Below are 14,129 nucleotides of genomic sequence, written 5' to 3'. Positions count from 1 at the left end.
ATCAGGACCCGGGCTGTGGCCCCGCCCATGCTCCACGCTTGGGCCTGCGTCCTGGAAGTTGGGCCAGTGCTCAGGCCGGCCGGTAGCCCGGGGGTCAGAGCGGCTGGGGCCTCAGGCGGAAGGGGGCAGGACCAGGGCCTGGCCTCCCCAAAATGGGGGTTCACATGCCGCCCGTGCCTTCTGACCTTAAAGTCTATGAGTCCAAGGTCAGTGGATCCGGGGCAAGTGACTCCCGTGGGGGATCTGTCCCGTCGCCTTTACACGGTAGGTGATGGAGAAATTGAGAAGAGTCGGGCAGGGGGCAGCTGAAGAGATGCAACGTCAGATGATGTGTCCCATTCCCCCCACAACTCTAATCCCACTGTGACACTCAGCTGGGATCCTCGCCCGTGGATGCCAGCTCCTTCCCCCATACCCTAGTCCAGCCTCCCCAAGGCTGGGACACCAGCTTATCTGCCTCCTCTGCCCTAAACACACAGCTCCCAGCTATTGACCTTCAGCTCCCAAGGGCTTTGGCCCTGGCCCAGACGCAAGCAGGATGGAGCAACTCCCCCCCCCACCCCCACGCACACACACAGGGCTTTGTCTCTTTCCCCTGAAACTGTCAACGGAGCAGGAGAAACTGCTTCTCAAACACACACACACACACACAGAGTGGATAAACAGGATTGTTCCCATGCTCCAGAAGGGGAAACTGAGGCACAGAGCAGGGAGAAGTACCCTGTGCCCCTCCCAGAGCTGGGGCTAGAACCCAGGAGTCCTATCTCTCAACCCCCACTGCTCTAACCCACTCGCCTCCCAGAGCTGGAGACAGAACCCAGGAGTCCTGTCTCCCAGTCCCTTCCTGCTCTAACCACTTGACACCACTCCCTCCCAGAGCTGGGCACAGAACCCAGGAGTCCTGTCTCCCAGTCCCCTCCCGCTCTAACCACTTGACCCCATTCCCTCCCAGAGCTGGGCACAGAAGCTAGGAGTCCTGGCTCCCAGCCCTCACTAGTCCAACCCAGGAGAGAATATTTACTCCTTCTCATTATTTACTCCATCTCCTAACACAAAAACTAGGGGTCACCCAATTAAATTAATAGGCAGCAAGCTTAAAACAAACACAAGAAAGTATTTCTTCACACAGTCAACCTGTGGAACTCCTTGCCAGGGGATGTTGTGAAGGACAAGACTATAACAGGGTTCAAAAAAGAACTAGATACATTCATGGAGGATGGGTCCATCAATGGCTACTAGCCAGGATGGGTAGGGATGGTGGCCCTAGCCTCTGTTTGCCAGAAGCTGGGAATGGGTGACAGGGGATGGATCACTTGAGGATTACGTGGTCTGTTCATTCCCTCTGGGGCACCTGGCACTGGCCACTGTGGGAAGACAGGATCCTGGGCTAGATGGACTTTTGGTCTCACCCAGTATGGCCGTTGTTATGTTCTTAATTCTCAAGTCTCCTGAGCTGTGTTCAGAGCACTGGGTGCATGGAGCAGAGATTAAAGGCCTGAATGGATGTTTTTCCTCCTTGTTTTTTTCCCGTATAAATAGGAGAAGGAGGGTCATATCTCAGCTCCATGGCGCTGGGGGAACGCTTGCTAGAGGACGCTCATGCAGCCTGGGACCTTTCTCAGCTATTCATTGCAGGAGGGTGGAAAGGGGTTTGAACCGTTAACAAAAGAAATTTTCCAGATGGAAAATGAGGTTAATACACCTCCCCAACCCTGTCTGTATTTAGACTGTCTCTCGCTGTGTGTCTGGGCAGCGCCCAGCACTACGGGGCCCTGATCTCAGCTGGGGTAGGGGCTGTCTCTCGCTGTGTGTCTGGGCAGCGCCCAGCACTAAGGGGCCCTGATCTCAGCTGGGGTAGGGGCTGTCTCTCGCTGTGTGTCTGGGCAGCGCCCAGCACTACGGGGCCCTGATCTCAGCTGGGGTAGGGGCTGTCTCTCGCTGTGTGTCTGGGCAGCGCCCGGCACAACGGGGCCCTGATCTCAGCTGGGGTAGGGGCTGTCTCTCGCTGTGTGTCTGGGCAGCGCCCAGCACTAAGGGGCCCTGATCTCAGCTGGGGTAGGGGCTGTCTCTCGCTGTGTGTCTGGGCAGCGCCCAGCACTACGGGGCCCTGATCTCAGCTGGAGCCTCTGAGTGTTGCAAAAGCAGCTGTTTAACGGGCTCTGTAACGAAGCCAAACAGGTACATTTTAGAATATTGCTTGTGGCAGTTTCTCCCAGAGACACCTATGTGCTTTAATTAACTAGTAATCTCCGCTCCCCCAGCTCTTTCCTCACCTGGGACCTCTGGTTTTTAATGTCTGGGATGGTTTCCCCTCCCTCCAGGATTGCTGTTGCACAAATTTCAGAGGCACCTATCGGCGGCAACCGATATCAGCACGAGACGATCCCTGCCCTGAAAACCCTACAGTCTAAATGGACACAGGCAGGTTCATTCTCCCCATTTTACAGACACGTACTGACTTGGGCAAGGTCACCCCAGTGGTGGATTGCTGCATGGGCCCACGGGGCCCCAGCCAATTTGGGGCCCCGGGAAAAATCTCTCCCCCACCCGCTGTGGCCCCGTGGCCGGAGGAGCTCTCACTCCCCACTGTGGCTCCAGGGAACAGAGCTTCTCTGGTGAGCAAGCTGCCGGGGGGGGGAGGGCGCAGCGGAAAGGAGCGAGCAGAAGGCAGGGCTATGGGGGAAGAGGCAGAATGGGGTGTGGCCATGGGCGGGGCCACAGGTGGAAGGAGCAGAATGGAGTGGGCTGTGGGCGAGACCGCAGGTAGAAGGGGCGAGGCTGTGGGCGGGGCTGCAAGCAGAAGGAGCGGAATGGGGGCGTGGCCGCAGGAGGAAGGGGCAGGGCCCCACTTGCTCCGTCCCAGGGCCCCAGGAGACCTTACTCTGCCTTTAATGGGGTCACGCAGAGAGTCTACGGCAGAGCCAGGGTTTGAGGAGCCACACTTCCGGCCTCCCTTCTGCCTCAGAGCCGCCCCCCGAGTGCGTCTGTGGAGCCTGATTCTTCACCCTGGGAGGCGAAGGGAGCGGATCTGAAATGCTCGGCGGAACAAGGAGAAAGGAGCGAGATCTGGGTGGCAGGGTGTTTTATTTTGCCATGGCGCTAGGAGGCGCAGGACAGAAGCCCCAGCGCGGGGCTCCCATGCGGTGTTCCCTCACGGTGCCGGTGTGGGGGTCGTACCAGACCAGCAGCGTCTGCTTGATCTGGCCGGCGCGGAGCTCCAGCCACTTCCCGTCACTCTGCAGGACGAGCCGGATGTTGGTCCAGGGCTCCACGGGCCGCTTCTGCACCACTTCCATGGCCCGGCTGAAGCAGGCGGCCAGCCCCTCCGTCATGGGCCCCAGCCTCTCCGCCCCGTTCTTCAGCCGCAGCAGCTCCAGCGCGTTCAGGCCGTGGGTGCACACCCCGGCCAATGTGCCGCCCCCACTCTGGGAGAGCTTCCTCACTCTGCATGAGTGGGTGTGGCGTGGGCAGCGCCTCCTGCAGGGGGAGAGGGTGAAGCGCAGGAGCTGAGGACACGCGGAGGGTCCGATCCTCACCCAGCATGGGATCGGCCTCTGTGATTGCACACAGCGCCCCCCGGCTGGTGCTCCTCAGCTCTGCCCTTGCAAAGGATTCCCCCTCCAGGGGGCAGAGGTGAGGTTTGTCTCCAGGGCCTGTCTGGTCCCAAATCCCTCCCCGGTGTCCCATGAAAGGTGGCTCCACTCCCGGCAGCATCTGGGGCTGTTCTCTGCGGGGAATCAGGCCCACGTGTTGTTCTCCAGTTCACGAACCAGAGAGAGAAAGAGAGACGCAGAAACAGAGAATGTACCAGAGACCCCGTCCCCTATGCCCCACTGACCCCAAGAATCCTGGCTCCCAGGCCCCCCCTGCTCTAACCACTAGGCCCCACTCCCCTCCCAGAGCTGGGGATAGAACCCAAGAGTCCTGGTGCCCAGCCCCCCTGCTCTAACCACTAGGCCCCACTCCCCTCCCAGAGCTGGGGATAGAACCCAGGAGTCCTGGCTCCCAGACCGTCCCCCTGCTCTGACCCCAATTCTAGGGACACTCATCTGCAGCACTCAGGTGACCTGAGGTTGGCTAATGCATGTGGTTGCCAGCTCCTTCCCCAGGGCTTGGGGAGAGCCCCCACCGGTCACCTTATCCCAGCCCCCAAAGGGCCAGGATACCAGTGTATGTGGCTCAGTTCTATCCAGCCCATACCCCTCTTCCCACTGGCTGCCTCTGGGCCCTGGAGCAGTGCAGGGCGGGGGAGATGGTTACAAGGATTCTGTGACCATCTTCTTTAAGGGAAGGGAAAGGCGCAGCTCTCTCTGTAAGCAGAAGTTGGGTCTGGGGCTGTGGGGAGAGGCCAGGCCTGCAAGGTCACTCCTCTAATGGAAGGGTTTGTCTCAGTGGTTGGCCTACGAGGCTGAGCGTCCAGATTCCAGGATTCTGTCCCTGTTTCTGTGAGAAGAGTGGGGTGTAGTGGGTTAGAGCAGGGGGGCTGGGAGCCAGGGCTCCTAGTTTCTCTTCCCAGGTCTGGGCGGGGAGTGAGATCCAGCGGGTTAAAGCAGGGGGGGTAAAGATCCAGCACACCTGGGTTCTAGCCCCAGCTTGGGGAGGTGAGTGGGGTTCAGTGGGTTAGAGCAAAGGGAATTAAATTCCATATGCTACTGAGACTTTCTTTCATTCTCGCGTGTTTCCTCTCACATTCATTTCTCTTCCCAACACACATTCCTCTCTTCCAATCTCTCCCCTTCCTTACTGCCCCTTTTCCCCTTAGGATAGGAACTAGACCCGAGTCCTGCATGGCCTCCCGTCCTGAGCGGTGATGCAGAAAGCTGAGGCTGATGGGATGACAGAGAAACAATGGGATCCCCTTTTTCGGGCTGCTCAAGCAACCAGGCCTGCATGAGACATTTCAAACATCGCCTGAAGCTCGGGAAGGAAGACCACACCTCTGGCTCTGCGGAACTGTCTGATACGGGGACAGCTGCTCCAGGCAGGAGACAGGGCTTTCTCAGGTGGCTGGTCCCAGACTGTGGATCAAACTCCCCCAGGAAGGAAGAGCCACCCCAATCCTACCTCCCCTTCTGCTCCAGGGGCCAGGTATATGTCTTTGACCCACCTTCTCTGACACACATATATAGCAACATGTGTATTTAAAGGGGGCACGCTTCCCTCACAGTCAGTGGTGACCCCAATGCCCCAGGGCACTGCTAGGGGGTGCTGTGCTGCAGGGAATGGGGTGGGATTTGCAGTAGAGGACACTTGCCCCTCAAGGTCAGTGCTAACCCCAATTTCCCAGAACAGTGCTAGGGGGCACTGAACTGCAGGTAGCTGGGGATTCAGTAGGAGGCACTCTCCCCACACAGTCAGTGCTGACCTCAAAACCCTAGAACAGTGCTAGGGGATGGTGGCCTGCAGGAGGCAGGGGCCCTCTCCCCTTGCGACAGACTACCCCTGTATTCACCCCTTGCACACTGTTATAATAATCTTTGTACAAAGTACACCTTGTGAGGTATCATTTGTAAACTCATAATTTGCTGGACATTATTGTCCTGATAAAATATGTGTGGCAACAGTGTATGTGAAGTTATAAGATGCTGGTGTATGGTCTTGTTAACACATTTTTCCAAACCACAGCCCTGCCCAAACAGAAGTTGGGAAACAGGTCTGTCCTAAACAAAGGAACGTATGCTCCACTTCATTTGCATTTAAGCAGCAATCAGAGGCATCAAGCAGGAAGGGTAGAAAAGGAACCGCAAGCAGGTGAGGAAGAACAGCAGGAAACATCCTTACTTGCACTCTCTTTGTCTCCTGCATCTCAGCTGGAAATGTTTTCTAACGGAGGGGCTGACACTATGAAAATGAGGGACAAATACCCCTTCTCTTTCCTTTCTCTCTGTCCATGGATTCACTGCACCATGCGGAACAAAGGAAGCAGCTGTTGAACTGACCTAAGAAGTTTGGCCAGTAAGACTATTGAGAGCATGTGATGAGCTTCAAATTTAACAAAGTTTGTTAAGTTAGGCATTTAGTTGAGTTTTATCTATATTTTTCTTGTAACCATTTCTCACTTTTATGCCTCATGACTTCTACTCCCTGAAAATCTCTCTCTTTGTAATTAATAAACTTGTATTGTTTTATCTAATCCAGTGTGTTTAAATTGAAGTGTCTGGGAAACTCCATTTGGGATGGCAAGTTGTGTGCATATTATTTCTATTAAAGAAAAACTGACTTTGTATTATCCAGGAGAGGGCTGGGCAGTACAGGACATACATTTCAGGGGAAAGGGGGACGGAATCTAAGACTGGGAGTGCGTTGGGGTCATCCTGCAGTACAACCCAGGCTGGTGAGAGCCAGAGTGTAACCCAAGTGTGGCTGGCAGGCTGCAGTTACACACACAGAAGCCAATTCCAGTTGGGAGGTATCATGGGCATTTATTTAGGGGCAGTAAGGAGAGGGACCAAGGCCCAGGGACCATCCAGCACGATTGCTTCCCAGCCTAGGACGGGGAGGAGACTTGAACCTCCTTTTTGTACTGGTCATACCACACCAACAGGTGTTGGCTGGTGTCTCCTGTCCTGAACTCCAGCAAGCGTCCATCTCCTTGGATGATGATCCTGGCATTCTTCAAGAGCCAGTGCTGCTTGGGGTCCTGCTGGGCCACCAGATCTATAGCCTGGCTGAAGCAGGCAGCCAAACCCTCCGTCATCAGCCCCTTCTCCTCCAGCTCATTCTTTTTCCTGAGGACGTCTATTGGGGTCACTTTCTTGCTGCATTCAACGGTGAATTCTATGCTGAGGCGAAAGGTTCCTTCACAGCTGGCACAGAAATTCCCCGACCTCCTGGTTGAAAGCTGCCAAGAACTGAAATAAATTGATGCATTGTGGATTAAGGGAGTGGGGGATGGGGGTGGAGTCCCACTGTGCTGCAGTATCTCAGCTTTCATGCAAAAGAAAAAAGTTTGTTTCTAGCCCTCACAGCAGTGAAGAAAACATCCCAAACGTGGAGTCGGTGTCACCAAAGCAGTGATGCCTGAGTCTGCAGGCAGCCTGGGCCAGTCGCTCTGAGAGGCTGCCGCCTTCACCATGGTGGAACATTGACTCTGAACCCTAATGACTACATTTCAAACACTTTGGTGATCAAAGCATGTAAGAACAGAAAGGAACTAGCATGGTCTGACGATCCACACGTCCCTCTGCAAGAAGCAGTTTGTACTGGTGTTGTGAGTGGATGGGGTTTTGGTTGTGGGTGGAGCCTGGGAAATACCACTACCCATTTGGGGGGAGAAGGGTGTGAAGGGACAGCATGTTGATAAGGAATCCCATTATCCTCCAATTTCTTGTATTCTCTATACCTGCAGCACTGCCTACAGACCCCACCCAAGAGGGAGGGCTTATTTGACTAAGCACTGTACATGCATATAGTGCAGTGGTTCTCAAACTTTTGTCCTGGTGACCCCTTTCGCATAGCAAGCCCCTGAGTGCAACCCCCCCCCTTACACATTAAAAACACTTTAAAATATATTTAACACCATTATAAATGCTGGAGGCAAAGCGGGGTTTGGGGCGGAGGCTGACAGCTCGCGACCGACGCCCCCCCTCCATGTAATAACCTCGCGACCCCCTGAGGGGTCCCGACCCCCAGTTTGAGAACCCCAGTTATAGTGTATATCTCTCACTATTAGAACCTAATCTAGCCCCAGAGCTGAAGCTAGAACCCAGGAGTCCTGACTCCCAGTCCCCCTTGCTTTAACCAGTAGGCCTTACTCCCCTCCCAGAGCCAGGAAGGCGGGAGGAGGGCAGACAGGAGATGGGAGCGTGGAAATTCTCACATTTGGGGGTGAAGGAGGAAAGGTAATTTTCTCAGGGGAGTTGGGAGGGGGCTGGAGAGATGTGGGGTTGTGGGGGTGGGGGGACAGGGTACAAGCCCCATGACCAACCAGCTCCTTCGCCGCCGGGAAACCTGGCGTCTGTTGCTCTGTCCGCTTAGCCTGTGATTTGCTGCCAGCGACGCAGCACCTGTGCCAGGCCGGGGCAGGCCCTGAACACGTGGGACGTGCAGCCAGATGCGACCGAGTAACTGGGCAGGGCGTGGAGCCAGGCGATAAGGGTAAAACTGATCTGGGCGGGAGCCAGAACTTTTCCAAGGGCCAGGCCCTGACTCTGGACTGAGTGCCCCCAGGAACAAAAGGCCAGCCCAGCCCCCTGTTGTCCGCTCCGTGTGCCAGCTGCATTCGTTGACCTGCCTTCTCTAGCAATATGTGGATTAGTGGGAAGGGGGGGCACGCTCCTGGAGCTCCATTCCTCCCCCGCCCCCAGCTTCCTCTATTTCCCTGCTGCTCACCCAGATCTTCCCCCTGTGTCACCCTTATTCCCCCCTCCCCGACTTCCAGCTCCCCCCCATTCTCAGCTCAATGCTAGGGGCTCACTGTGTCCCATCCCCCCTCGGTCCCCATGCCACAGGCTCCATCTGCCCCCATCCCTCCTCACTCCCCGTGCTATGGGCTCGCTGCCCCCATACTCCCCTCGCTTCCCATGCCATGGGCTCTGGCTGCCCCCATCTGCCCTCGCTCCCCATGCCATGGGCTCTGTGTGCCCTGCCATCGCCCCTCCCCCCAATGCCCAGGGATCTGTCTGCCCTGCATTCTTCATACCAGAGTCCCCCACTTTCCCTCCACCAGGGATGCTGTGTACTGCACTCCCCCATCCCATAGCAGGGTACCCCATTATCCCCTGCATGCCAGAGGCTGAGTGAACTCCTGCTTTGCTGCCACACCCATTATTTGTCCGGGAGATAAATCATTCAAGGTGCCAACAGGTTCATCTCCACTGGGAGGCTGGGCAGGGGTATGTTTAAGCTGGAAAGCATTGGCTTGTCGCTCTGGCACAGGTGCTTGATGTTGGGCTGCGCTAATCCCGGGCGGGGCAGAATTCGATGTTTTATTTTTAAATTTTTGAATTTCGATAGGGAAAAAAATTGGTTTTTATTTTTTAACCTGTTCGTCCCAATTATGATTGATTTTAATTTAAGTTCTTACAGGTGACAGTGGCCAGGACGAGCGCCCCTCCCCCCCCCCCCCAAATGCCGGGGGAGGCCACCCCTCTGCTGAGTTTCCCCCCTCCTCACAGGCCTGGCTGGGGGGGCGGGGTGTGTGACACTCTGTACCTCAAAGCAGCACCCTGGAACCCCCATATTCACTCCTGTCATATAATTATGTCCTATTTCATACAAAGCGTGTCACATAAGATAGTGATTCTCAACCAGGGGCTCTTCCAAGGATTACATCAACTCCTCTGGATATTTGCCACATTTTACAAGAGGCTAATTAAAAAGCCCTAGTGAAGTCAGTGCAAACTAAAATTTCAGACAGACCATGACTTGTTCATACTGCTTCATATGCTACACACTGAAAGGGAAGTACGATATTTATCTCCCAATTGCTTTATTTTATAATTCTATGAGAAAGGCAGCAATTTTCCAGTGCGAGCGGCTGTGACAGGTCTGTATTGTTATGTCTGATTCTATAAGGACGTCGTTTTTAAGTGAGGTGAAACTTGGGGGTAGGCAAGACAGATCAGACTCCTGGAAGGAGGACAGTCGTCTGGAAAGGTTGAGGTGCTGTAGGAAATGAGCAATCCTGTAAGCGATTGGCTTTGCCTCGCCAGCCTCAAGGGGAAGGAATAGCGAAGGCTCATGAATGTCTCCTCACGGGTCACTTGGGAGAGGAGGCCCAGGACCGAATGGCTAATTCAACATCTGTGCACTCAGGCACCCAGCCTGGGACTCAGGTTTTGAGAGGGACCTGTGTAACTGACCACCCAGAGGGGAGCAGGCACACAGCTGACTTCTTGGGGACAGAGATTGGGGTGACAGAGGGTACCCCAATCCAGGTCCCACCTTTTCAGGACGCGGGTCCTGATAGGCGTTTGGAAAGGAACCGTGTCTCTTTAAATCAAGGAGAAAAAATGTGGTCAAAGGCTGTATTGTCGTGTTCAGAAATAGTATGGAAATCAGTGGTTTTCAAACTTTTTGTATTAGTGATCCCTTTCACACAGCAAGCCTCTGACCCCCTCCTTATAAATTAAAAAGGGGGGAGGCAATTTAATTTAATGGGGGCTCGGTGCTGTCAGCCCCACAGAGCTGACAGCTCATGACCCCTATGTAACTACCTTGTGACCGCTGAAGGGTCACGACCCCCAGTTTGAGAACCCCTGATAAATAGACCTGACCTGACATTATCATGTTTATACAGAAGAAAAAGTCCGGCTATATAGCCAAACTGTATAGCAATGTCACCAGATTCTTTAATCGTGCATTATCGTCATACCTACAGTAAGTGCTGTGACTGCAGACAAAACTAGCCATCCTATGAACCAGTATAATGTAACTTAAACAGCTGCTGTTTTCTTGGAAAGGCTAGCATACCTCAAGATTTTCCCTCTTCTTCCACTGTTAATTCTTAGAATAACTATTTTATGTAACATTTTCTTTTCGATTGCCCCCAAATTTCCAATTCTCCCACATGTCAGGAAAAAAATGGACCCCCTTCTATTTTTTCCCAGACGTTTACAGGTTTTTTTCTCCTAGACCTTCACATCTCTAATCTCAGCTTTCATTCAGAACAAAAAGAAAGTGTCTAGCCCTAATGATTGCGAAGAAACCCTCCCAAATGTGTCCTCTGTGTATGTCTGCCTGAGTTTGTCCAGAGCCTGAGCCCATTGATCTGAGAGGGAGAGATGCTTTCTCAGGTGCAACTGATGCAGTGACTTCTGCCTGAGTCTGCCGAGAGTCTGAGCCGAATGCTCAGACAGCAGGAAGCTGCCCCTTGTATCTCTATACGGCATTAAGTACCTGGGGCCGGGGTGCTGTGAGGAAGAGCACAGCTGACCCAACCCCCTATCCAAGCAGGAACACCCTAACTGCTGCATTCAGTACTGCGGGAGAGGGGCTCCTGTCACCCCTGTGGTGCAGAAGGGGGGCCTTGTACCACTGCCTCTTGGGAAGGTTGGGAGAGGTAGTGGAGCAGGTTCTGCCTCTCAGTCTCACTCCAACTGGGTGCAGGGCCAGTGGGAAGGATGCTGGGCATGTCCCTGGGGCTGGAGCGGGGAGGGTCCTGCAGTGGGGAAACAGAAAAAGAAGGGGGGCACAGGAAGGGGAGACAAGGACAGAGGGGGTAGGATCCAGACCAGGGGAGGAAGTGGGAAATCCCCACACCTTGGGGAGGAGGAAAGCTATTTTTCTTAGTGCGAGGAGAAGACAGGAGAGAAGCAGGATGGTGGGGGTAGGGGGTACGAATCCCAGACCTACCAGTTCTGATGCTGCTCCTGGGTCCCTGATGTGCAGCTTAGCAGCAAGCAGAGAAGAAGCTGGCTTTCCCCTCTGCTTAGCTTTCGCTTTCCTTTCCTCCCTGTGACGCACTGCCCAAATGGGAAAGGGAGGGGCAGAGATTCTGCCAGGCTTTATAAGCATGACAAACCAATTAGCCAGGTTTCAGAGTAGCAGCCGTGTTAGTCTGTATTTGCAAAAAGAAAAGGAGTACTTGTGGCATCTTAGAGACTAACGAATTTATTTGAGCATAAGCTTTCGTGAGCTACAGCTCACTTCATCGGATGCATACTGTGGAAAGTACAGAAGATCTTTTTATACACACAAACCATGAAAAAATGGGTGTTTACCACTACAAAAGGTTTTCTCTCCCCCCACCCCATTCTCCTGCTGGTAATAGCTTATCTAAAGTGATCACTCTCCTTACAATGTGTATGATAATCAAGGTGGGCCATTTCCAGCACAAATCCAGGGTTTCACAAGAACGTCTGGGGGGGGAGGGGGTAGGAAAAAACAAGGGAAAATAGGTTACCTTGCATAATGACTTAGCCACTCCCAGTCTCTATTCAAGCCTAAGTTAATTGTATCCAATTTGCAAATGAATTCCAATTCAGCAGTCTCTCGCTGGAGTCTGGATTTGAAGTTTTTCTGTTGTAATATCGCAACTTTCATGTCTGTAATCGCGTGACCAGAGAGATTGAAGTGTTCTCTGACTGGTTTATGGATGTTATAATTCTTGACATCTGATTTGTGTCCATTTATTCTTTTACGTAGAGACTGTCCAGTTTGACCAATGTCCATGGCAGAGGGGCATTGCTGGCACATGATGGCATATATCACATTGGTGGATGTGCAGGTGAACGAGCCTCTGATAGTGTGGCTGATGTTATTAGGCCCTGTGATGATGTCCCCTGAATAGATATGTGGGCACAGTTGGCAACGGGCTTTGTTGCAAGGATAGGTTCCTGGGTTAGTGGTTCTGTTGTGTGGTATGTGGTTGCTGGTGAGTATTTGCTTCAGGTTGGGGGGCTGTCTGTAGGCAAGGACTGGCCTGTCTCCCAAGATTTGTGAGAGTGTTGGGTCATCCTTCAGGATAGGTTGTAGATCCTTAATAATGCGTTGGAGGGCTTTTAGTTGGGGGCTGAAGGTGACGGCTAGTGGCGTTCTGTTATTTTCTTTGTTGGGCCTGTCCTGTAGTAGGTGACTTCTGGGAACTCTTCTGGCACTGTCGATCTGTTTCTTCACTTCAGCAGGTGGGTATTGTAGTTGTAAGAATGCTTGACAGAGATCTTGTAGGTGTTTGTCTCTGTCTGAGGGGTTGGAGCAAATGCGGTTGTATTGCAGAGCTTGGCTGTAGACGATGGATCGTGTGGTGTGGTCAGGGTGAAAGCTGGAGGCATGTAGGTAGGAATAGTGGTCAGTAGGTTTCCGGTATAGGGTGGTGTTTATGTGACCATTGTTTATTAGCACGGTAGTGTCCAGGAAGTGGATCTCTTGTGTGGACTGGACCAGGCTGAGGTTGATGGTGGGATGGAAATTGTTGAAATCATGGTGGAATTCCTCAAGGGCTTCTTTTCCCTGGGTCCAGATGATGAGGATGTCATCAATATAGCGCAAGTAGAGTAGGGGTATTAGGGGACGAGAACTGAGGAAGCGCTGTTCTAAGTCAGCCATAAAAATGTTGGCATACTGTGGGGCCATGCGGGTACCCATAGCAGTGCCTCTGATTTGAAGGCATACATTGTCCCCAAATGTAAAATAGTTATGGGTAAGGACAAAGTCACAAAGTTCAGCCACCAGGTTAGCTGTGACATTATCAGGGATAGTGTTCTTGACGGCTTGTAGTTAGCCAGGGTGAGCCAGACCCCCTTAGGAGACTCACCTCCTCTTCTAAAGGGACTCCTGGGTTCTCTCCCCAGCTCTGGGAGGGGAGTGGTGTGGGCCTCGTGTTTAGAAGCAGGAGGGGGCTGGGATTCAGGACTCTTGGGTTCTCTCCCCAGCTCTGGGGAGTGGGGTCTAGTGGTTAGAGCATAGGGAAGCCAGGACTCTTGGGTTCTATTCCTATTTCTGGGAGGCTGTTTATCCCGCACTGGGGGGTTGTGTTGAGCATGGGGACCAGATCTGAATGGGTGTGGGGGGGGTGAGTGTGACTCAGTGGCTGGGTTGACACTGGGTTTGTGGGGTGTGTGGCCCCAGTTGTTAATGGGGTAGCTGCATCTCCCACCAGCACTGCCCAGCCCCCCGGGGTTAGTGGACTCAGCAGGGTGGTTGAGAGCAGACCCGGTCCCAGAGCCCCAACTCCCTTCTGACCCCTAGAGGGGATCCCTGCAGGTGCAAGGGTGAAGTCCATGTGTGTATGAGTGTGTATGTCTAGGGTCAGTCCCCAGTGCGGGTGCAGCAGCTGGGCAAGTTCCTCTTGCCCACACAGTGCCCACTGCTGGTACACCTCAGCCTCGCACCTGCAGTTACCCCCCTGCCTCCAGCCTGACCTCCCCTTACTGTGAGAGTGGGGCCCGCAACTGGCTCTTAAAAAAATCATAGTCTCTAGCGAAATGTGGTGGGAGCCAAATCTTAATAACTGTCTCTGCATCTCCGTTTGGGATGTGACACACACACACTGTTTCTGTCTCATGGGGCTCTTCTCCGCATGTCTTAGCGGAAGGCATAATTAAAGACAAGCAAACAAACAACTACTTTATTATTAAAGAAATGAAAAATATATGAAACAAACCCAAACAGTAAACAGTCCCAATCTCTGCTCTCCGGTTCTCTCTGGGGAGCGTTTTCAACAGATTGTGTGACATGGGGACACTGAG

At 53.4% G+C, this 14,129-nt stretch overlaps 1 protein-coding gene across 1 annotated transcript; it reads right to left on the bottom strand.

Annotated features, from left to right (window-relative positions):
* Nucleotides 1-3,067: 3,067 nt before the first annotated feature.
* Nucleotides 3,068-13,055, bottom strand: LOC311531018 (uncharacterized protein; the record flags this gene model as incomplete). Its single annotated transcript, XM_084648078.1, has 3 exons — nt 3,068-3,477; nt 11,296-11,405; nt 13,023-13,055. 3 exons carry the CDS (start codon nt 13,053-13,055, stop codon nt 3,084-3,086), a joined length of 537 nt encoding a protein of 178 aa, XP_084504204.1. The 3' UTR covers nt 3,068-3,083.
* Between the last annotated feature and the right edge of the window lie 1,074 nt (nt 13,056-14,129).

Source organism: Lepidochelys olivacea, assembly GCF_965140295.1.
Source record: "Lepidochelys olivacea isolate rLepOli2 genome assembly, chromosome: 14".
In the NCBI taxonomy this organism is placed as follows: Eukaryota; Metazoa; Chordata; order Testudines; family Cheloniidae; genus Lepidochelys; species Lepidochelys olivacea.
This window is presented reverse-complemented; position numbering and strand designations above follow the sequence as displayed.